A 24,986-nucleotide genomic window follows, 5' to 3' on the forward strand; every position below is an offset into this window, starting at 1 on the left:
AGTGTGAGTACTTTGTGTTTGGGGCACTGTGTGAGGCAGGCACGCGCGCACGTCCGCTGCACGGTGCGGACGCGGAACCGGAGAAGTCGCTCACTGGCTCTGACGAGGATGTAAAGCGAGCCAGATAATGTTCGAGTCCGTGAACGCACCGTCATCGCCAAGTCACGACGACGGTGGAGGTCCACGCTGAGGCAGCGGACTGGAGCCCTGCGGACGGACGGACGGACGGGTATGCCTCCACCGAGCCTCCCGAGCAGCGGACTGACGCTGTCCGACACGAGCATGGGTAGGTGTGTGTGTGCGTGCGTGCGTGTGTATGTGTGGCTGCGCGCGCAAGGTCAACAGTGCGGTCGTGCTTGCTTGAAGCAGGTATCTCGTGAAAACGAGTTATCGTCTATTGTCCATGTTATCCTGACACACACACACACACACACACACACACACACACACACACACACACACACACACACACACACACACACACACTCACTCTCGTTGCATCACCTCACTGCGTCAATGCAGGTGGATGTTTATCTTCATCATCACTGCACTGACATATGTGAGAATGCTGAAGGCCTCATTTTTCATCTTTGAAACGTTTATGGCATCTTCCAAAGCATTTGTCGGTGTTTCTCAACGCGCGGCCCACGGACCAGTGGTGGTCCTCGAGTGACCCGTACTGGTCCCTCAGTTTATTGGGCAACTATAATGTATTTAAAAAGATAACAAGAAAACGTATACCGTAGTTCCTTTTTAGTCTTTTTTTATTTTTATTTTTTCATTTTTTATTTGAATTTTTTACACATTTACCACAAGCTAACAATAATATAAATCTCAAGAAAATACTGTTCTTTCTTGTAATGTATTGAAACGGTAATAATTTATGCTGTCGTGGCATATCAGAATCAGAATCAGAAATGTTTTTAATGACCAGTTTTAAGGACAGTACAAGGAATTTGTCTTGGTAGTTGGTGCACAAAACAAACAAAAAAATAAATAAATAAATAAAAAAACAAAGAACAACCCAGTAACAATAATAATAATGATATATGGACTTGGACTTGATTTATATAGCGCCTTATCCCCACACTGAAGCAGTCTCAAAGCGCTTTACATATCAGCTCATTCACCCAATCACTCTCACATTCACACACCAGTGGGACAGGACTGCCATGCAAGGCGCTAGTCGACCACTGGGAGCAACTTAGGGTTCAGTGTCTTGCCCAAGGACACTTCGACACGTAGTCAGAAGACAACCCTCTACCACCTGAGCCACGGTCGCCCTATATATAAAGGATGAGGGATAAATAAAGGATAGATAGAGAATAAAGGATAAATAGGATAAATATATATATATTTGATCACACTTCTGATATTAGGAGACAACATTTTACAAAGAAGACAATATTTACCTTTAAATTGATCAAATCAAAGTCGCAATGCATTGTATACAGTGTTGGGAACGTTACTTTAAAAAAGTAATTAGTTATAGTTACTCACTACTTGTTCCAAAAAGTAAGAGTTAGTAACGGAAGTACTCTATAATAAAAGTAACTCATTACCAAGGAAAGTAACTATTTAACTGCTGTTAAAAAAAAGTTACTATATGTCAAAGAATTCAGATTTTTCATTTCATTAAATTTGAGTTGCTTACAACGGATGTCGACAAAGTCTTCAGTAAAGATAACGGTATTGTAACGGCATAAAAAGTATTTAGTTAGATTACCCCACAACCACTTATGATATGGGGTACAGGGGGTACACCTATCGTAAACAAAACTTGCAACGCCAATCTAGAATGTATTATTGGGAAATGCCGCCCCTTTTATCTCCCCCTGGGAGTTCCCCGTGACGTTTCTGTGTGGTGTTTACATACATCCACGGGCGGACACATCTGTAGCTGGTGATTTTAATAAATGTTATTTTAAAACTGATTTTCCAAACTACTATCAGCATGTTAAGCATCCAACTATGGGAACATACATCCTGGATCATTGTTATACTAATGTTAAGTCTGCTTATCGATCCAGCCTCTGATCAGCTTTTGAAAAATCAGATCACTCTGTAATACTTCTTCCTTCATACATACAGAGGAGTAAACAATCAAAACCTACATTATGTACTGTTCAGTGTTGGACAAAGGAGGTCGAAATTAAATTACAAGGATGCCTGGAAGTGAGATTAGTCTGTGTTCCATTCTGAGTATTGTGATACAGTCACTGGGTACATCAAATCTTGTACTGACTGCTGTGTCCCAAGGAAAGTTATAAAACGACACGCTAGTGAAAAGGTAAAATGGTATAATGCGGACGTGAATAAGAAAATCCAACAGCGGGCTGAGGCTTTTAAATCTGGAAACGCTGCAGCTTATAAGATGTCCAGATATTCACTGGAACAGTCCATTAAAGTAGCTAAACAAGCCTATGGAGCCAAGATAGAGACATTTTATGGAGGGAGACCCACGACGTATGTGGGAGGGGTTAAACTCCATCACCACTTGGAAACCTAAAGGACGATCCATTATAAATGTTGACCCTTCTCTGCCAAAAAAACTTAATGAGTTTTATTGTCACTTTGAAACTGTAAATGTAGAACACGTTGCTTTTCCTGCTTGTAATGAGCAAAGTGGCTTCACCATCCTTGAGGAGGACGTCCAGAGGGTCCTCTGCAGGACTGAAGTTAGGAAAGCTCCTGGACCAGACCGTAATCCTTCCCGTGTCCTTAAACTATGCTTTGAGCAACTTGCCCCTGTTCTGACAGATCTTTTCAACATGCACTGTTCCACTGAGCTTCAAAAGATCAACTATAATTCCAGTGCCCAAGAAGACGTGTCTGAATGACTATCAGCCAGTGGCCCTCACATCTGTCTTGATGGAAACCTTTGAGTGGTTGGTGCTGGATTATATCAGAGAACAAATCCCTGTGTCTGTGGACCCGCTCCAGTTAACATACAGAAAAAAACAGAAGTGTTGAGGGCGCCATTTCCTTTGCTTTGAACTCTGTCTACAAGCATCTTGATAGTAAGAAATAAGAATGCTATTCATAGACTACAGTTCAGCTTTTAACTCGATGGTCCCAACAAAGCTTATTTATAAACTCAAATACCTTAGACTTGATGATGCCATGGATAAAATTGATTTTTTATTTTTTACCTCAAAGGGTCAAAATCAATAGTTTTATTTCTGATGAGCTGTATGCTAGCACTGGTTCCCCTCAGGGATGTATTTTAAGCTACCTGTTGTTCACGTTGTATACTCACGACCTTGTAGCATCTCATGAAAACAATGTGATAATTAAATATGCAGATGATACAACCTTCATTGGGCTTATCAGCTCAAAAGATGAATCACTTGCTTTTGAAAACATCAAAAACTGGAGAACATTTATTGACTTTTCTCACAATATAATTCAGTTGCCTATTAATATCAATAATTGTGATATGCAGATTGTTGAGAAATGTAAATTCTTGGGCGTGACTCTTTCTCCTGACTTGAACTGGAGCTCTAATACCAGTAACATTGCTAAGAAAGCAAGACAGCGCCTCTTTTTTTTATGCAAGCTTCGTGACTTCACCCAAAATGCTAAGATTCTTTTAAACTTCTACTATTGTGTAATTGGGAGTGTATTAACCATTTGTATTACTGTGTGGTTTCATAATCTCACTCTGAAAGACTAAAATGCTTTAAACAAAGTGGTTGGCTCAGCCAGCAGGACCATTGGCTGTACTTTGCCACTCCTGGAGGCCACAGATAAAGCCAGACTCTTAAATCGAGCCTAACAAATAGTGAATGATGCCTTCAGGCCACCCTGCCAGGGCCATCTTTGAAAAGGCATCACTCCATCAAATGTTCTACTGCTCGCTATTTGAACAGTTTCTTCCCACAAGCTGTGATGACTCTAAACAAGGCACTGTAATTTTATATGGACTTGTTATTGTACAGAATCGACCATATAGCATTTTTATGTGACTCTTTATTGTACAGTATTTTACATTATAGTATTTTTAGTGGCATTGATTGATTGTTGGTTGTTTGTTTTTTATTGTGGAATGTCTTTTTAAATGTTGGCTGCACTTTGAGCTCCTTGCACATTTTTTTCCAATGTGGTTTTCATACTGCAAATGGCTAATAAACTAAACTGAACTGATAAAATTGCAAAGGGGCTACACAGGGCAAAACAGGGAACCCCTGCTTTAGAGCATCCAAAGCGGCCAGCAGGAGAAAGTAGAAATGAAATGACAAATGAACTATTTTGCAGGGCTCACAGTTTTTTTTGTTTTTTTATATCAGATGATGGCATGTCATTTTAAACTCAATTAGAACTCTCAATTTATCCAAAACAAGTACAGTGCCCGTCAGAAGTATGTATTTACAGTATATAGTGGGGGCTTAAGTAAAGTTGAAATGAGTGTGTTTGAAGGTTGGATGTACAAAGATGTGTACATACTCTGTAGTGTTATAAAGGGGTATATCTGCAAAGTAAAATAGCATTTTTTTTTTTACTCATTTTTATATTTTTTTTTGTTTGGTGTATTTTTCTGTAATGTATGTTTTTTGGAGTCATTATATGTATTTTTTGTATCTTTTTTGGTGTAGTTTTATGCGTTTCTGTTGTCAATTTGTGTATTTTTTGTATACACATTTAGTTTTGTGTATTTTGAGTCATTTTCATATTTTTGTTGTTTAGTGTATTTTTCTGTAATGTGTGTTTTTGGAGCCTTTTTGTATGTTTTTGTGCATTTCTGTTATGGTTTTGTAGTATACTGTTTGTATAAATATTGTTTTTTTTTTTCTCATTTAGTTTATTTTTTATTATAAATACCTTTCTTGTATTATAGATAGATCCTGCAGTTTTCTTCAAATTATTCTGAAAATGTCCCCAAAGTAAAAAAAAAAAACTTTTAAAAAATGGGTGATTCTTTGTCATAGCTAAAGAATTGTCTATTTTTTGGATTGTTTACATGTTTAGTTTTAGTGTTTATTGCTATTGGTCATTACTTTAATTTTCCAAACATTCTTTGATATTTTTTTTTCTTCATTTTTAATTTGAACTAAACACTTGAGTTCAGGTCCAGATACCTTTAACAAAATATTTTTGTGAATCCACACAGTACGTATGTGATGATCATACATGTGATATTGTTAATATCTAGTGTGAACTAGAATAAGTTTGATGCCCCGTGTTTACCGCTTTTGTTCTCACGTTTGCAGCTTCAGATGTTTTGTTTGATTAATAATTCAGAAGTTTTGCCAAATGGCTTCTTCTTCTACTCTGTATCCACAACATGTTTTCCTTTGAAAGAAATGATTTTTTTCTAGACCTCAGACAGAAGATTTGTGTGTGCGCGCACGCTTACTGCTGCGGCACAAAGAGTTCAAGCAAGACGCACACTTCCGAGAATTGTGAGGACTTTCTGAGAAGCTATTGTTTCTAATCAAACAGCTTGCGTAAAAAGTAAACCACACAAGCTGATAATGCAGTGTTTCTCAAATGGGGTAGGGGTACACACAATGGCACTACAGGACGTACTTGAGAGAGCGTAATTTTTAAGTTTTCTCAATTACACCTCTGGTTCAGAGCTACAACCTGTTGTCTTTTCTTTTTTGTAAGTTTTCTTTTTAATACAATATGGACATTTTAACTCAGGACATTGAGTTTGGAAGAAATATGCTTGTATTGTAAACATAATAAAAAGAAATTAAAATAGGGTGTTTTATATTGTGTAGTTAAAAATGATAATCGTAATAATGATGATGGAAATTTTCTTGATTAGAACATGAACTGTAAATACAAGGGTCAGTTTTGGTCCCACACCAAGCGGAATAAAGTGAAGTCAAATGTTTTACCTCTCATCATTTAAAAGATGATGACCACTCATTACTTCAAATAAAAGAATTAAAAAAGTGTCACAACATGTGGGCTTTAATGCCTTTTTTTGCATGTTGGAGAAGAAAAATGCTTGAAATTTCACATGCACTAAAAGCAGAGTAAACAGGAAAGATCACCAGGAAATTTATCCCTTAGTTAGAGGCAACACTAAAATGTATTCAATTCAGAATTATTTACGTTGCAGGTCATTTAATGTGCATATTTTTCTTCACTCAGCAACCAGTTGGACAGAATGTCTCAGCTTTTTGTTGTGTGTTTTTAAAAAAGGTGGAAAAATGTTGATGAAAATAATTAGTGTCATGAAGTAATGTCATGTGCTTGTTCTCTTTCTTATTGTCTTGTTTATTTTGAGGAGGGTTAGGGTGAAGAGGATTCCTCTCACAGTAACAATGTTTATTATCCCCCACCACAAAGTGTGGACGGGGAATATAGGTTTGAGATACGTGCGTCCGTCCGTCCGTCCGAGTTAAAGGGGACAGCTTTTCTCAGAAATCACTTAACATAGGATAACCAAATATGGTGTGTGGCTTCAGGGTATCAATACCTTGATGGAGTTCGAAAATGAGAAGCGTGCAATTATTTTATTTTGAAGTTATTGCCCTTGTTCTGTTTTTTGGACTTTGTTCGAGGTATCTTCAAAGGGAACAGCTTTTCTCAGAAATCGTTTGAGAACAATAGCAAAATTCGGTGTGTGGCTTCAGGGTATCAATACCTTGTTGGAATTTGAAAATCAGAAGTGCTCAATTATTTTTTCTGGAGTGATTGCCCTTTTGCCGTTTTTCTTTACTCTGTTAGAGGTATCTTCTAAGGGGACAGCTTTTCTTAAAAACCGTTGAGGATTGTTAATAGTTTTATATTCTGATGTCATAATATTTTCTTATGTATACATCTAAGTTCTTAGATTTAGGACATTTAGGAAAAGGTTGTGAGTTATAATGACAACCAGTCTGGTGCGGGATGTTGATGACTGCCTTCTTGTTAGTTCTGTTTAGTAGTTCAATGTTTAATTGATTTTTTTTTTTTTTTTTTTTTTTGGTGCTGATTAAATGTTGAGTTGCAGATGAGGGATCCACCTGATCTGATTGGCCAGCATTCTATAAAGCCAGGCTGCTGGTCAGGCAGACGGAATAGAAATCTGAGTGGAGAGGAGCGTAAGGAAGAAGTGGAAACAAGAATTGAGTGTAAATTGAAAATGAAAGGTTGTATCAACATCTACTTCCTCCGATACAAAGGTTTTTTTTTTTTTCCTTTCATCCCGTTTTTGGGGAATGAAGCATAACATAGTGGACAAATATAACACTGGTGTGAATGAGAACTGCACAATAGGGCTGGACGATATGGACCAAAACTCATATCTCAATATTTTTCAGGGTTAAATTTGCTGATGCAAAATGTCACACAGGCATGTTTACTAACAAACAGTTGCACAAAATGTGCCACTTTTGGCTTTTTCTTCTATAAGAGACAGTACGAGTGAGTGAGGTCTTTAGTGTGGATGTTAGGACACACTCGGAAATCATCTAACTTTGCTTTCAATTCTGTTCTGAGAAGTAGCAAAAGCGGTGACTCATAAAACAAGTTTTTTAAAACAAATAAAGCTCTAATATATATATATATATATATATATATGTGGCCAAAATAGAAAACTGAATACATCTTGAATCTGGATATATTGCCCAGCCCTACTGCACAAAGGTGCATGAGAAGAAATAGCTTTATTTCAATCTTTAAATCTGTAGTGACACCAGTGGTGCTGTGGGAAAAACAGATACAGAAGACAAAGAGTTTGATCTGACATTACTGAGATTATCCATTTCTGAGACATTATCAACACTGTCTCTGAGCGAACAGTCTGCTTCAAATGTAGTTCATGCCCTCACAGTGATTTCTCACTTTCAGCACATGCATGTGATGTTTTCCATCGATGCATAATATCCTGCCACCTTTGACATTTTGTACAAATAAATAACTTCCCCGGTGTGATGGCCCCTGCTTGGAAGTTTACATAATGATGTCATTTTTTATAGCCAGGAGATAAATTGACCACGTTTTAGGCCCTTTTGAACTGCAGTGTTTATGTGCATATCTGTTTTATGGACACACATCCATCACTTCATCTTCAGAGCTTCCTGTGCTTTGATCGCCTGAGACGTCTCCACAGAATTTGGCCACCAGTCAGGGATAGAGAACAGCAAGAGTAACTCCTGTGTACTCGCTCATATCCTCACACACACACACGGCTTCAGTGCATTTTGTTGAAGTGTGTTCTCGTTCCTCCAGGGAAGTCACCTCATGGCGCTATTACCTGTTTTTTTTTTTTCCTACATCTCAAGGTTCCTTCAAGAGGAGGAAAAGGAAATCCATTATTGTCACTGTCATGCTGCTTATTGTATCCGTGCTCATCCTGGTCTTCGGCCTGGCAGCCACGACCAGGACGCAGAACATCACGGTGGGCGGCTACTACTCTGGAGTCATTGTGAGTACATGGCGCACACTTGGCTGGTAATCATTGATGACAGAGTGTTTTCACTCAGCTCTTCCCATTTTTCTGGATGCTGATGAACCTCATTAGTGAAGTCCTCTGAGGAAAGATTTTCCCCACATTCATTATTCAGCACGACTGTCGTTAGACTCTGAGTGAACTAAAGTGTGTCGGTCACCACCATGTTGTGGAAATCTCCCAGAAGACATCTCAAACTAAGTCTATCAACTGTAACACTCAGTCGCATTAAGAGCAATTTAATCAACATTATTAATATGAATTAACTGCTTCCTTCTCATTAGAAAAACACCTCCACATACTGTGTTTTTCCTCTCCTTTCAGCTTGGCTTTGGCTCTTTTCTGGGAATCATCGGCTCTCATTTGATAGAGAACAAGAGGCAGATGGTAAGAGGATTTAAAGTATCTCTGTGCGCAAAGACAAGTGTCAGTTCTGCAGAGGCACACGCTCTGTAATTCACCTGCAAACAGCAAGTGTAGCAACACCGTGGTGTTAATGTGATAAACGCGCTGCGGCAGACTGGACGTTTGAGTCCCACTGAACCTGAGGAGGCTCATGTTGTGTCCCCGACTTTGTGCTCGGACACAGCCAGGAATAGAAAGAGAGTGTAAGCGGAGGAAGACAGACGTCTGCGTAGGAATGTGGCCAAAGGAGACATCAGATGAGAGGAGCAGGTGGGAGGGGCCGGGGCCAGCGCCGTGACACTGTTTCCCTGAATGCAGCAGGGTTTGGATGCTTAGGGTGCCACGCGACTTACGTACATGTCTGAGTGCGTTGATTACGAGTTAATCCAAACTGCAATTCATCTCCTCTGAGTTTTATATGTACAAAGTCGTAAAAGTCGTAAAAGCTTGCAAAGCAACACAAAATGAAGAACCCCACAACGCAACACAAAACAAAAGCGCGCACAAATACAAACGTGGCGTTTTAATGGACTGCTTTTGTGTTGTGTTGTGGAGTTTGTATTTGTGTGCGCTTTCGTGTTGTGTTGCGTTGTGGCGTTAGTCATTCTGTGTTGTATTGTGAGTATGTGATGGACTTCAGCCAGGGTCGGGGTGAATTATAATTGTAATTACGAAATTGATAATGTATTACAATTATGGCTTAATTATAATTGTAATTTTAAAAATTCAGTTGCTGTCCTAACCATAATAAAATTGTAATTGAGTTTAGATAATTGACTTTGTAATTGTGATTGCCATGAATATTCTACAAAAATTGTCAATAATAATTTAACACCAAACTGGGGAACCATGTTATAGTTCTATGTAAAGTTCTACATATATATAGTTAACAATTATTAAAATAGGTTTCATATCAAGCTTTGCCACATTTTACCATTTAAAGAAAAAAGGCTGTGTTCACACTAAAAATATTAACAACCTATATTTTCATTGATTAGGAAGCCTATCAAGGTAAGCAATAAATAGGAAAGAAATTAGATGATAGATATTTGTTTTTAGTGTTTTTTTTACAGCTGATTTAGGACCTGTTATCATAAGAGATACTAACAAAATTATTAAATAAAAAAATTTTTTCAACTTGGTGAAAGCACTTTCAGCTGCATTTTATTGTATGAAAAGTGCTTTTTATAAATATTGATTTGATTTGAAAAAGCGAACACGAGGAAGAACTTTAAGTTATTTATGTATGTCAGGGTCAGTAATTGTAATTTAAATTTAGTAATTGAGAACGTAATTGTAATTGAATTTTTGAGGATAAAAAAATATTTTTTGATTTAATTGTAATTGGAAAAAATGCTGGTCACTGTAATCGTAATTCAATTGTAAGTGAACATGGATAATTTAAGATGTAATGAAAAATGTACAGTAATTGACCCCAACCCTGACTTCAGCTGTTGTTAGAGTGTATTTGAAGTCTGCAATAATCAGGATCTATCACACGCAGTCCATTAAAAGCTTTGACAATGTTGATGACTCGTCAAAAAGGTTTTTGTTTTACTGATGCATGTGATACACGTGATCTGATCCATCAGTTGGTCATAACGAGGTCAGAATCACATGCATCACATTTTGTTGTCAGGGCAAATAAAAGTAGAGCTACACAACCTATGACTGAATGAATGAGTGAACATAAATACATACAAAACCTTTTATTCATGTGTAGATGTATATTTTGTACATTAGCGTTAAATCAGCTCGCTGCTGTATCTACACCTCAGTTATGTTGCTTGTACTGCCTCCATTCTGTGAGTTGGTTTATCTGCATAGCGGGGGGTGGGGGGTTGTTGTAACTGAATACTTGCTGTGTTTCATCGATCAAAGAAAAGAGGAACGTTGAGTGGACTTAGGGCTTATAATAAGCAACACATGGGAGTAGCTATCAGGGTTGTGGTCGATTACATTTTTAAAGTACATCTTCAATTATCCATGTTCAATTACATCTCAGTCATGATTACGTTGACCAGCATTTTTCCCAATAAAAATTATAATTATTATTTTCCCCTGAAAGTCAATTACATTTACGCTCTCAATTGCTAAAGTTCAATTACAACTAATCACTATTACTGAGCCTATAATAAATAGCCCCATAAAATGTAACCTCCTCTTGCATTAGCTTTCTGTTAGCATCTCGGGTTGGCTTTGACCCATGTCTTAAATCAGCTGTAAAATACACAAAAAAATAGTATATCTTATTTGTTTCTCATCTCATGGTATTAATATTTTTGATGTGGGTGTCTGAGCTTTTTTTCAGTCATTACAGCCCTAGATTTCTATTTATTATCTCCCGCCACAAAGTAGAAGGGAGCTATAGGTTTGGGCTCTGTCTGAGTTAAAGATAACAGCTTTACTCAGAAACTGTTTAAGATAGAATAACCAAATTCAGTGTGTGCCTTCAGGGTATCAATACCTTGATGGAGTTCGAAAATGACAAGTGCGCAATTATTTTTTCCGGAGTTATTTCCCTTGTTTCGTTTTTCTTTACTCTGGGTGAGTTTGTGTGTTTTGACCTAGCATTGTTGCCGTAGTAGTCGGAAGTCGCCATCTTGAAAGCCCATGGCCTACTGGTCTCTACTAATATTATATGTTGTTACATGTTATATAAATCACTGCCGATATTTCCCATAGACGTTAGCATGAAGCTAGCGAACCTTTTGTATAGTGGTATTTTCTATTTATAATAACAATAATATGTATTTGTAACATATGCTTGTGAGTATGTTTAAGTGTACTGTTTGATAACACTCCTATGACTGTGTTTGTGAAAGGTAAGCATAAACGGTGTGTTATATTAATCACTGCCGATCGCGGTAAATGTTAGCATGAGCATATACATGGGTTTTCCCATAGACGCTAGCATGAAGCTAGGGTTGACAGACAGAGTTAAAGGGGACAGCTTTTCTCAGAAACTGTTTAAGATATGATAACCAAATTTGGTGTGTAGCTTCAGGGTATCAATACCTTAATGGAGTTCGAAAATAAGAAGCACGCAATTATTCTTTCTGGAGTTATTGCCCTTGTTCCGTCTTTTTTTTGGCGGGGATGTTGATGACTGTCTTTTTGTTTTTAAATGGCTAAATGATCCTCAAGAGAATCAACAGGTAAACTTGATATGAAACATTTTATTAATTGTTAACTACATGTGTGTAAGCCATTGAACTGTAACATGTTTTCCCAGTTTTTCATTTAATTACATTGTAAATGACAGTTTTATTGTCAATCTGAACTCAGTTACAAATGAATTACGATTACAACAGCAGCATATTTTTCCAATTACAATTACAGTTATAATCACATCATAATTTTTAATTAATTACCAATTACACTATCACAATAATAAATGACCCCAACCCTGGTAGCTACCATAGCACTCCTTTCACAATGCATACACAGTGTAAAATGCTTCATGCCAAGTTTCACTGTGTTTCAGTTTAGTAAAAAAAACTAAGATATTTGAGGAAAGTGATGAAGCTGATGCTGCTCTTCTCTCTTTATACAGTTGGTGGCTTCCATAGTGTTTATCAGCTTCGGTGTGGTTGCTGCTTTCTGCTGCGCTATTGTGGACGGGGTGTTTGCAGCCAGGCACATTGTAAGTACTTGTAAAGCATCCACTTATATAACTAAACTTTTAAATTATAAATATGCATAACGCTGCTTTAAAGCCAGTTCCATTAAAGCTTGTAACTGCTGCACAGGCTTCTGATTGACGTGTTATTAGTTGCCCTTCTGCTAATGACTGTGCTCACATTCAACCTGACTGCACTGTAAATTACATCTAATGCACTTTAGCCAATTACACTGAAATACGTAACATAACAGCCGAGAAAGGGGAGATCATGATGACATCTAATGTGTCAGTGAAATGGAAAATGCCACACAGGCTCATTTGGAGACAACTATAGTGATTATTCATACAATTATACAAAAATTATACATAGTGTAATTAATTTACTCTTAAAACAGAATCACATTTATACAAACAGGTCCCTGTCTTTCCAGGGGTTAGTTGACAAATGTAGAAAATATAAAAGAATTTGAGTAATCATAGTCATTTATTGTCACACGTGTGATGCTGAGTCACGTAGAGAAAGTACTGTGTAATGCACTTCACACAAAAACTATGAGACCCTTTGGAGATTATAATGGCTGTGAAGCAGAAACGAACACCAAATTATATTCATAAATATGTGTGCATCTTTATTATTGACCCTCTCGTGTTTCCATGTTGGGTCTGATGTTTTTGGAGTCATTTTGTATATTTTTGTTGCCATTTTCTATATCTTTCTCTGATTTTGTTTTTGGAGTCATTTTGTGCATTTTTGTTGCCATTTTTTTTTCATATGTTTCTCTCATTATTTTGTTTTTAAAATCATTTTGTGTAGTTTTGTTGTCATTTTACATATCTTTCTCATATTTTTGTGCATTATTTTGTATATTTCTGTTGATATTTCATTTTTTTTATTTGAGTCATTTTTTGTATATTGTTGTCCTTTTGTGTATTTTTCTCTAATTTTGTATGTTTTTGGATTAATTGTGTGCATTTACTTTGGAGGCAGCACAAATAAACCACATTTCCTTTGTCTGCTGTTGATTATTTTACAAACTTTTTGTGCAGTGACATAAAAAAACTGTGTAAATTCAGAACAAGAATCTGGACAAAACAATGTCATACAATAGTTTTTTTCATCTGATTTCTTTGACAATGCAAAAGTCTAATGAAGGAGTAAAAATAGTCAGCGTGTACTGTATGTTGTGCGCTGTGTTCACTGGGAGAGGCTTGTGTGTTGATAGGATGGATCAGGAAAACAGGTGAACCATAGTCTTGACTATTCTCCATCATGTTTCTTATCATTTGTTCTCCTGTAGGACCTCCGGCCTCTGTACGCCGGCCGCTGTGACTATCACTCCAGTGAGACTGATCGGGACGTAAGACACGTTCCATCCAGTTCCTCCTTTGTCATCTTAACCTGAACACTGATTAATAGTTTGACGAAGACTTCACTGCAGGGACATGAAATCTCTTTGTCCTCCAGGTGCCATGTCCGACATCATCACGCACGCCTTGTAACCTGCACGTAAAGAGCAACACCTGCTACTGCTGCGAGCTCTACAACTGTGGGAAGTGAGTATTCAGGCTCGCTATCATTGGATCGTTGATATGCAGGCGTGGCTGCTAGATTTGCTCATGGCGTTGAATGTATCCGAACGAGAATCTTTGTTTTTTAACTTTTGTTTCAGAGAGCATCCTCTTATTGGACTGCAGAATAAAGAGGTTATGAAAAAGTTTAGAAAATCATCCATGATATGGAAGTAGGTCTCCGATAATGGCCTTTTTTTATTCTTCCCATCCCTATCCATGGTGTTTTTCTTAAAACTGATAAAAAATGTGTTGTAAAGTACGAAAGCATAATGCATTCACTTGAATATAGAGTATTTTTTTTCTGTTTTTCAGAGTAAATTTTTCTGCTTTCGTGCAAAATATTTTTCTGAAATATTGGTACTTGGAAATCCTGCAAGAACATTCATCCTAGGGCGAATCCTTGCTGCACGCTTCAACTCTCTACTGGCGCCTCAGCTGCACACCACCCAGATCCAGTATTTTCAGCAGTCTCCTAATTCTATCTTGAGTGACCGTGGGGAAAAAGATTCGCAGGAAAAACTGAAAAAAATTAGTCAGAAAAACAGAAAAATATTTGCATGATGAACTGAAAAAAAATAGTCGAAAAAACAGAAGAAAAAAAAAATAGTTAAAAAAACATGAAAAATAGCTCGAAAACCAAACCAATAAAATAAATTATTCTGGAAAAAAAAAATTTTTTTTCAAGTGAATGCAATATGCTTATGTAGTAAAATGCCCCTTGCTATGCATGTTTTCATCCTACACCCTACTCCATCTGCACACTTTATTTTGTTTCTTTCATTTATTTAGTGAAAAACAGAAACCCCCGGCTGTAGTTTTTCAAATCACCTGCATTCTGCTGTTGTTTTTTCATTTGATCCAAAACAAGTAAAAACCTTAATGGTTGTCTTTACTGTTGGTTACCTCCCTTACTGTCCAAACAACTGGCCCAGTCGAGTGGAGATGATCGGAGGCTACCACGAGTACACGGACGTGAGGAGCTGCCAGGACGTGGTCCACCTTTATCACCTGCTATGGTCGGCGACCATCCTCAACATCATCGCCCTCTTCCTCGGCATCATAACAGCTGCTGTGCTGGGAGGCTTCAAAGATATGGTGTGGCCCCCTACCCGAGAGATTTTACTGATAAACAGAACAGACATCAATCAATCAATTAATGTTTATTTATAAAAAGCGCTTTTCATACAAAGAGATGCAGCTCAAAGTGCTTTTACATAGTTAAAAATACATAGGACATAAAAGATAACGATCCTAAAATGAATAAATGATTTGTTAAAAGTTCATTTGAAAAGGTGAGTCTTGAGCCTGTTCTTAAAAATATGAACGTTCTCTGCAGCCCTGGCAGGTGGTGAAGTGATCAATGAAATGATTGAGTTTTTTCCTCTTCCACAGACTCCATCTCCTGCCTCTGAGAGCACCTCTGAACCAGAGGCCATCGCTGCTCCCATCTCCTCCAATCAACCTCGGCTCACCACTGCCATCATCACCCCCTGTTACAACGGCGCCCCCTCTCTGCCGCCGTACACTGCCCATGACTCACAAGTATGGACACACAGATTCACATTGATGCAGTTCCTAACAGTAAAAGGTCTCTTTATTTATGAGTTTGTAATGTAGCTTTCCCTTTAGTGTTTACAAAATGTAACAAACAGCGGCAGCAGCAGTGCTCATTACATAGACAACAAGAGCACCAAATATCCTCTATATCCAGATATTTCAGTGATCATGATCTTGGTACCATGATCCTTCATGCTTTAAATTTCTATCCACAGTAATAACAATACAGTAGGTCCAAATGTATGGGCACCCCTTTTTTTTTTAGGGAAAAATTGTGATGAAATGCACAATCTTGATCTGATCCAAATTAAAATAAGTGCGGTACGAAACCAACCAGACATAACTGAGTCAAGTTTCCTAAAGATTGATCAATTAAAAACCGTAATTAGATTTTTTTAAATTTCTCCAAAGATGAAAAATTGATTTTTTTTTTTTTAATATTTGTACATTGATTTGAATCCCATCCAAAATTTTATTGGAATCTTTGATGGTGTAAGGCAGAGGTTCCAAAATATATGTTCCATAATAATGAGGGAAATTATATGGATTAGACCATTAACTGAAAATACAAGGGTCAGTTTTGGTCTCACACCAGGCAGGAGATGACCGGAAATAATATAAACTATGGAAATACTGTAAATCTATTCCAGAGACACTAAATCAGTGGTTCCCATCCTTTTTCTTGTCGTGACCCCTTTTTTATGTCACAAATGTCTGGCGACCCCGGAGACTTTCTTTCTGAAAAATGTTTTTTTAATATTTTCATACTGCTTTTTATCTGAACTAGATGTATATATGAGAAAGTGAAAGTATATAAACAGTTGTTAGAGAATTTACGTACCAGTATGTGGTGTTTTAATTTGGAAAAGAATAATAATTATTTAAGCTCTTTGAGCTTTCAGCCCCTTCCTGCACTGTATATCTATGATATCACTATTGTTTTATATATCATTGTATATTTGTATTATTATTGTATGTATTCTATTTTTATTTCTGGTGTTTTTTTATTTTTATTCTTTTATACTATTATTCTTTTAGTCTATTCTATGATAAATAAAACAAATTGTAACGACGAGGTGACGTTACACATGGACTGTTATAATGTATACATGGTAAATTGTGTGAACAGACTGGCAGTGCTTAATGAAATTAAGAAGACACATTCTGTGGTATTGATTTAATGAATTTACTTAAATTGACATCATGAGGACAGGTGATGAAGCACATGGTTGAGGCCACAGGGTTTCAGCATTCATCTAGTGATAAAAACAGAAAATACATTTTAAGATACTGTAATTGATAAATAACTTAGCAGTGACATGATAGATAAAACCATTAAATATGTTCTCTTATTCTGGGTGTGATTGAAATGCAATATACAGCAATGCTTACCTGTGCATGGTCTCTTCCTCTTTCCTGTGGTGTCCTGGTGAAAGAATTCCCCGGGGGCTGTGGACACCTTTTTATAGTTCCAGGTGGGAGAAACCAAGAGGGACTAAGGAACAGGGGAGCTTGATGTTTAGAAATCAATGTAAATAATTAGTTTAATCATTTAGGGGATCTGAATAAGGGTAATTATATTAATAGAGGGTTATTGTTTATGATGGTGTCTGTTAAGAATTATTTGTGTAAATATTTATGTTGTACTTTTAATATGTAAATCAAATGTCACCCCATGCTTGGTACAGGCTAATTAAGGATGCACCTGTATATAGGGACCTCCATTCTGGTCAGTAGTGAGTTGAGTGGAGATTGAAATGCACTGTGCTTGTGGTGCCAATGGAAAATAAAAAGACAAAAACCTGATGCATCAAAACTCTGGAGCCTGGTTGCCTCATTGATTGCCTCCACTGCTACGGTTGCTCTTTGACAAGTGGTGTCAGAAGTGGGATCAGCAGGACTTTAAGGAGGAACCATGACCAGAGGAAAGAAAGGGGAGCTGATGGTGGAGCCAGATGATGGTGAACCAGCTACCTCAGCAGAGCGGCAAGGTGCATCAGCAGCCAGCAGCCCGGACGGTTTGGAGGAGTTGACAAACTTGGTCAAATCTCTGGTCCATTCCCAGGCATCAAGGGACCAACAGATGGAAAAGGAGTCTGGACGCCAAGACCAAAGATGGAGAAGTATGCAACACCAGTTTACTCAGATTCAAGCACAAATGAGAGAATTAAAAGAGGACTATGAGAACAGAGTTCTTGGTCCAGACGGACACAATGATGACATTGATTATCATCGTGGAGCTCCAAACCAACTCCAGCAGCAGGAGGAGCTACAGCAACCTACCCCAGGGAGGACACCTAGCATCCAACGTGAGCCAAAGCTGTTACCGCTCTCTCATAGTGAGGATATTGAACATTACTTGACAACGTTTGAAAGGATTGCGACTGTCTGCCGTTGGCCAAAAGAAGAGTGGGCTATCCAGCTGATCCCTCTACTCACTGGTAAGGCACGGAGTGCGTATGTCCACATGGATATTGCTGACACGGAAGACTATGATAAACTGAAAGATGTCATTTTGGCCAAATATGAGATTACAGCTGACACCTATAGGCGACGGTTTCGTTCCCTGGACATCAACCAAGGTGAATCCCCCCGTGAACTCTATGTGCGGCTGAAGGATCTGTTCAATAAATGGACAAGGCCAGAGACTTCCACAGTTAAAGACATCTCAGAGATGTTAATACTGGAGCAGTTTTTGAGAATGGTGGGACCTGAGCTGGAAGTCTGGATCCGAGAACGGGACCCGAGGTCGGCAGAGGAGGCTGCCCGTCTTGCAGAGGTTTTCCTCTCAGCCAGAACAGGAACGGGATCGAGACAAACCACCTTGGGCCGAGACAACAGCTTTGCCAGACGTAAGTCCAATGGGGGTGAGAGGAGTGGTCATTCTCAGGTCAGACATCAGTCTAGCTCTAGACAACCTTCCCCTAGTCGACCAAATAGCAATAAGAAATTTTTTTCTGCATCCAAGCCAGACATATGTTGTTATCAGTGTAATGAGTTTGGTCACACCCAATACACATGCCCTGCCACCAGACAAAATAAGCCCTCTCTTCTATGTTCATTTCCCAGACCCACCCACCCAGCACATGCTCCAGTTCAGGTTGAAGCACTTACTACTCCTGCATTAGTAAATGGCCAACGAAAGGAGGCTCTTCTTGACTCGGGTTGTTTTCAGTCTGCTGTTCTGCCTAGTTTAGTGCCAAGGGAAATGTGGGGTGAGATGACTTCCAACATTAGTTGTGTACATGGGGATGAGAAGTTGTATCCCACAGCGGAGATTTATCTTACAGTAGGGGGTCAGACTTATCTTCTTACTGTAGCATTAGTGCCCACACTTCCATATCCAGTTGTTCTTGGTCATGATGTTCCAACTCTGCTTGACTTAATAGAGCAGGAGAGACAAGTTGCACACCACAAACGTCCTGTTAATAGGCCAGTTCAAAGTGCCCAACCAGCAGTATGCAATAGTGTAATGACTAGGGCTCAGAAAGAAAGAAATACCCTAGAAATGTTACCGTTTTTTCATTCTGACCTCGGATCAGAACCAGTGAAGCGACGTAAGTCAAAGGCCCAGAAAAGGAGAGAAAAATTGTGGAGTACAGCCAGAATCCAGGTTGATGAAGCATGCCCCGAACAGGTTAATAATGACGTTGTCCCTTCTGATATTGTTAAACTACAGCAAGCTGACCCCACACTAAAACCATGGTTTGAAATGGTCTCAGAGGTTGAAGGAGTGAGGAATGGCAAAGTAAATTGTGTCACTGACATAGACTATGTTATTAAAAATGGCATACTTTACCAGCGTCAAGGTGAAGCTGAGACTTTGGCGGTACCACAGAGCCTTACATATAAGGTAATGGAGCTGGGTCACTCAATCCCATGGGCAGGCCACCTAGCGTTCCAAAAAACTCTCCGCAGGGTAGGCAGTAGGTTTGCATGGCCTGGAATGTATACTAATATTAAAAACTTCTGTGCATCCTGTGAGACATGTCAGTTAACATTCCCTAGAATGGTAGCCCGTGCTCTACTACAGCCACTGCCGATCATAGATACACCATTCGAAAGAATAGGCATGGATGTAGTGGGTCCCCTTGAGAGGACAAGCTCAGGGAATCGATACATTTTAGTAATCTGTGACTATGCCACTCGTTACCCCGAAGCCTTTCCTCTTAAGGCTGTGAAAGCTAAACATGTTGCTAACTGTCTTCTACAGCTCTTTTCAAGGGTAGGCATCCCTAGGGAGGTTCTCACTGACTGTGGCACAAATTTTCTTTCTAAGATGTTAAAGCAGGTGTATCAGTTGTTGGGGATAAAGCGCATTAAGACCACTCCCTACCACCCCCAGACAGACGGTTTGGTTGAAAGGTTTAATCAAACTTTGAAAAATATGTTACGCAAGTTTGTATCCCAAACTGGGTCAGACTGGGACCAGTGGCTTCCCTACCTACTGTTCGCCTACAGAGAGGTTCCACAAGTGTCGACAGGGTTCTCCCCCTTTGAACTGTTGTACAGTCGGCAAGTGAGAGGCCCACTTGACCTTCTGAAAGAACATTGGGAGAAACCAAAGGCTGAGCGTGACAATGTGGTGGCCTATGTCCTGAAGATGAGGGACAGATTGGAGCAGATGACGGCACTGGCACATGAACACATGAGATCGGCGAAAGAGAGCCAGAAGACCTGGTATGACAAGAGTGCCAGAGAAAGAACTTTCCATCTGGGGCAAAAGGTATTGCTGCTGCTCCCATCCAATGACAGTAAGCTGCTGGCAAGATGGCAGGGACCGTATGAGATTACGAAATGTCTGGGTAAGGTCACCTATGAACTGTACATGCATGATAAAAAGAAAAAACATCAGGTATTTCATGTTAACCTGTTGAAAGCATTTAAGGAGCCTTCCTTTGAGCACTCTATCCAGAACCTTCTCATCTGTCCTGCAATGGAAGAGGATGAAAAGGAGCCATTACTTCTTCCCGACATTGCTGAGCATGCTGCAATGGATGTATCGCATCTGACCGTGGTCCAGCAGGAGGAGGTGAGAGTACTTTTGGATCCGGAGCTTTTCCAACACAAGCCGGGTTTTACAGACCTGGTCCAGCATAAAGTCCACCTTAAGCAGGATGCTCTTGCCAAGCGCAAGAGCTACAGGATCCCGGAGAGGTTGGTGCCACGGCTTAAGAAGGAGATCGACTCTATGTTGCAGATGGGCATCATTGAGACGTCAACCAGCGAATGGTGCAGCCCGGTGGTATTGGTTCCGAAAAAGGACAGTTCATTAAGGTTCTGCATTGACTTCAGGTACCTGAATTCTGTATCAAAGCTTGAATCCTACCCAATGCCTCGTATTGATGAACTGCTGGAAAGAGTGGGAAGGGCAGAGTTCATTACAACGCTTGACCTAAGTAAAGGGTATTGGCAGCTGGCCCTTGCGCCAGAGACAAAAGAGCTCACAGCTTTTGTAACACCCTATGGAAAATTCCAGTTTCAGGTGATGCCATTTGGTCTCCAGGGGGCACCGTCAACTTTTCAGCGACTTATGGACCAAGTGCTGAGAGATGTGTCACAGTTTGCAGCAGCTTATCTGGATGATGTGATTATCTACAGTCGCTCCTGGACGGACCATGTTTCTCACCTTCGCCAGGTGCTACACCGGATTGAGGAAGCTGGTCTAACCATTAACCCGGGCAAGTGTGCACTTGCACGCCACCAGGTAGAGTACCTAGGCCATGTTGTTGGACAGGGGGTTGTCAAGCCTCGTGTGGGGAAGGTGGATGCTATCCATTCTTATCCTGTGCCGACCACAAAGAAAAAGGTGCGCTCTTTTCTTGGATTGGTGGGTTGGTACAGTAAATTTGTTCCTCATTTTGCTTCTCGAGCAGCCGTATTGACTGAACTCACCAGAGCCTCAGCACCGAACAAAGTAAAGTGGACTGACGAATGTGACAGAGCGTTCAGCGACCTCAAGGCAGCTATCACAAGTGAGTCTGTTCTCCACAGTCCGGATTTTTCTCGCCCGTTTACACTACAGACGGATGCTTCTGGTGTTGGCCTGGGTGCAGTGCTTCTGCAGGACATTGAGGAGGTGCGGCGCCCTGTTCTTTTTCTGAGTCGGAAACTACAGGACAGAGAGACAAGGTACTCAACAGTGGAGAAGGAGTGCCTAGCAATGAAGTGGGCAATCAGTGCTCTACGGTATTATCTGCTGGGACGTCACTTCCTTCTTGAGACGGATCATCGATCGCTACAATGGCTAAACAGGATGAAAGACTCCAATATGCGTCTTACCGGTTGGTATATCTCTTTGCAGCCTTACAACTTTACAGTACAGTACATTGCTGGAAAGGACAACCTGGTAGCAGACTGTCTTTCCAGAGTACATGAGAATGGAGGTACTGTACTGCCGGAGAAGGGGGAGGAAATGTAACGACGAGGTGACGTTACACATGGACTGTTATAATGTATACATGGTAAATTGTGTGAACAGACTGGCAGTGCTTAATGAAATTAAGAAGACACATTCTGTGGTATTGATTTAATGAATTTACTTAAATTGACATCATGAGGACAGGTGATGAAGCACATGGTTGAGGCCACAGGGTTTCAGCATTCATCTAGTGATAAAAACAGAAAATACATTTTAAGATACTGTAATTGATAAATAACTTAGCAGTGACATGATAGATAAAACCATTAAATATGTTCTCTTATTCTGGGTGTGATTGAAATGCAATATACAGCAATGCTTACCTGTGCATGGTCTCTTCCTCTTTCCTGTGGTGTCCTGGTGAAAGAATTCCCCGGGGCTGTGGACACCTTTTTATAGTTCCAGGTGGGAGAAACCAAGAGGGACTAAGGAACAGGGGAGCTTGATGTTTAGAAATCAATGTAAATAATTAGTTTAATCATTTAGGGGATCTGAATAAGGGTAATTATATTAATAGAGGGTTATTGTTTATGATGGTGTCTGTTAAGAATTATTTGTGTAAATATTTATGTTGTACTTTTAATATGTAAATCAAATGTCACCCCATGCTTGGTACAGGCTAATTAAGGATGCACCTGTATATAGGGACCTCCATTCTGGTCAGTAGTGAGTTGAGTGGAGATTGAAATGCACTGTGCTTGTGGTGCCAATGGAAAATAAAAAGACAAAAACCTGATGCATCAAAACTCTGGAGCCTGGTTGCCTCATTGATTGCCTCCACTGCTACGGTTGCTCTTTGACACAAATACATTAAATATATTAAAAAAAAAAACAATTTTAATTAATAATTTTTTACGTTTTATTATTACTAGACATTTCAGGCCCTATTTTATTTCCAGGCGACCCCAAAGTTGAAAAATCCTGGTGTACGGTCTGGTTTGGTTAATATTTTGTCAAAATAAAACCCACATTAGATTATAAAATTATTCAAATGACCAAGGAGAGTCAGAAACATAAAAAACAGTCAGAATTTAAGCTCAAATGATCATATTTAGTCCAACATTGCACAATGAAGATTAGCTTCTTGGAGGTTTTAGAAGAGTGATGTTTAAATGACGACACTGAATGCAACACATGTGCAGCTACGGTGATGCTAGACTGGAATACAGTAACCAAGGCAACGGCACTTTGATAAGACGGTGTGTTTATTTGTTTGAAGGTGTTAGAATTAATTCCATCTCATGAAGGTGGTGTGGGTTTGACTCTCTATCGCTCTCGTTCATCATCTGAATTGTAAATAAATGTTGTTTTTCTCTTCCTGTTGCAGGGCTCTTACATGTTCCCGGATATATCCGGCTTCTCCGATGACTCTCAGTCTGGAGCGAGCCATCTGTGGCCCACCATGATCCCACCTCGGTACTCCCCTCCTTACAATGACCCCGATGAGAAGCCGCCGCCGTACAGCCCGTAGGACGGGGACGTGTGTGGTGAGCGTTTCCATGGTTCCTCTGGGGTCTTTCTTCACAAATGCTCGTAGTAGGATGAAGGAAATAGAGCGGAGGCCAAAGAGTGCACTGAGCAAACATTTGCCATGCAGGGCTTCATGATGAGAACGCTGACTCAGATCCACCACTGCTACACGTCTGTCTGGACTCACAAGAACTGCAGCTCCAGGTTCATTTACACTGCTCTTTAACAGGAACTATTAGAGGAACAGGGCTTTTCTTTTCTTCTTCTATTTTTCTTTAACTTAAAATGCCTTAATGTTGGATTTATTTATTTTTTAATTTGTTTTTATTTTTTCTTGTAATAAATAGTAATATCTTTCACCAATTTATATGATTGTACCAGAGCCCACGTGCAGGTTTGGCTCATTTTGGACACAGAAAATCACAAAAACACACACTTTGACTTTTAGAGACACATGAAATAAACCTTACACTTAGTGCAGTGCTTACATAAGGAAGCAGGATTAAAGTTGCTGCTGGATGGAACTCCAGGACTGGCAGGAGAACTTATACCCATGACTATGAGGTCTTGAGCAAAAAAAAGCATCCATAACACTGCACAGCAGCATCTTCTAGAAAAATGTCTATGTACTGTATATACCCGTGTGTGTATATAAATGTAAGACAATGAAGTATTATTCTGATTTCCTAAAAAAAAATATGATTTCAGATTGCAAGTGAACCACAATAAAAAAATGCTAACTATGCACAAAATAGTCAGGGCTTGAAAAAACCGTGTTGACCACTGACTGCACCAAAAGTTATGTTCTCTTTAATCGATAGTCTTTCTGCATGTTTGTGAAGTGAAATATTAGACAACAAGAAACAACACATCAGCCTGAAGATGAAGCTCTGAAGGCTTTTGGATTTGTGGAAAGAAGCCGTGGAACCAAGAGAGAACCTCTGCATGCTCAGAGAGAGAACATGCAAACCTGTGGATGTAAGACAAACGCCTGGAATCAGACTGGAGACTTTGGAGTTGACATATTGTTTTAAATCATTCCATGTGATGAGTTCTACAGTCACTGTACATTATTATTATTATTATTATTATTAATAATAAACAACCATCAGATTTCACTCACTCGCTTCGTTCTCGTCTATTATGCAATTCTTTGCACAAATGGAGTGTAGCTTTGGCTGCAGCTCATTACCATGGTAACACCCAGTGGTAAGGCATCATTACTCATCAACCAGGATAGCACTGTCATTAAAATGTATAATAATTCAGTGTGTAATGCACTCAATATTGTAAAACTGTAAAAACAACCAGCTCTACATTCTGATCCACCTCCATCCATTCCTCTTATTCCTGGGGTTCCTACTACTCCCTGTATGATGAATTACCAACTAATAGCTGGATTGTATATGGATCTACTTACTTTATTAAGGAACATACAGTTAAGTGTTTTCATAAAATAACTGTAAAACTCAGAGGGCCTGTACTATGAAGCTGGATTTCCTCTTATTGCTCTCACTTCTAGGATTTATTCGGTGTGTGCTGTACTA

General features: G+C 39.3%; 1 protein-coding gene across 6 annotated transcripts; it reads left to right on the forward strand.

Annotated features, from left to right (window-relative positions):
* tmem255a (transmembrane protein 255A) lies at positions 1-24,561 on the forward strand. Of its 6 annotated transcripts, none has more exons than XM_028460180.1 (10): positions 1-286; positions 8,223-8,365; positions 8,714-8,776; positions 12,351-12,440; positions 13,718-13,777; positions 13,885-13,973; positions 14,090-14,161; positions 14,918-15,086; positions 15,384-15,533; positions 23,297-24,561. In XM_028460180.1, exons 1-10 carry the CDS (start codon positions 232-234, stop codon positions 23,438-23,440), a joined length of 1,035 nt encoding a protein of 344 aa, XP_028315981.1. In that variant the 5' UTR covers positions 1-231; the 3' UTR covers positions 23,441-24,561. The 6 variants fall into 6 exon arrangements, with proteins under 6 accessions (XP_028315981.1, XP_028315982.1, XP_028315983.1 ...); XM_028460181.1 differs by having other exon boundaries at positions 14,924-15,086; XM_028460185.1 differs by lacking the exon at positions 1-286 and adding an exon at positions 8,462-8,601 and having other exon boundaries at positions 8,241-8,365.
* Positions 24,562-24,986: the final 425 nt, after the last annotated feature.

Source organism: Gouania willdenowi, chromosome 10 (assembly GCF_900634775.1).
Source record: "Gouania willdenowi chromosome 10, fGouWil2.1, whole genome shotgun sequence".
In the NCBI taxonomy this organism is placed as follows: domain Eukaryota; kingdom Metazoa; phylum Chordata; class Actinopteri; order Blenniiformes; family Gobiesocidae; genus Gouania; species Gouania willdenowi.

Excerpts from the sequence above, each read along its gene's own strand:
- tmem255a (XM_028460180.1), top strand. The coding sequence starts at position 232 with ATGCCTCCACCGAGCCTCCCGAGCAGCGGACTGACGCTGTCCGACACG. Across the intron at positions 14,162-14,917 it reads AAATCATCCATGATATGGAA|GCCCAGTCGAGTGGAGATGA; the intron begins GTAGGTCTCCGA and ends TCCAAACAACTG. Across the intron at positions 15,087-15,383 it reads TGGGAGGCTTCAAAGATATG|ACTCCATCTCCTGCCTCTGA; the intron begins GTGTGGCCCCCT and ends CCTCTTCCACAG.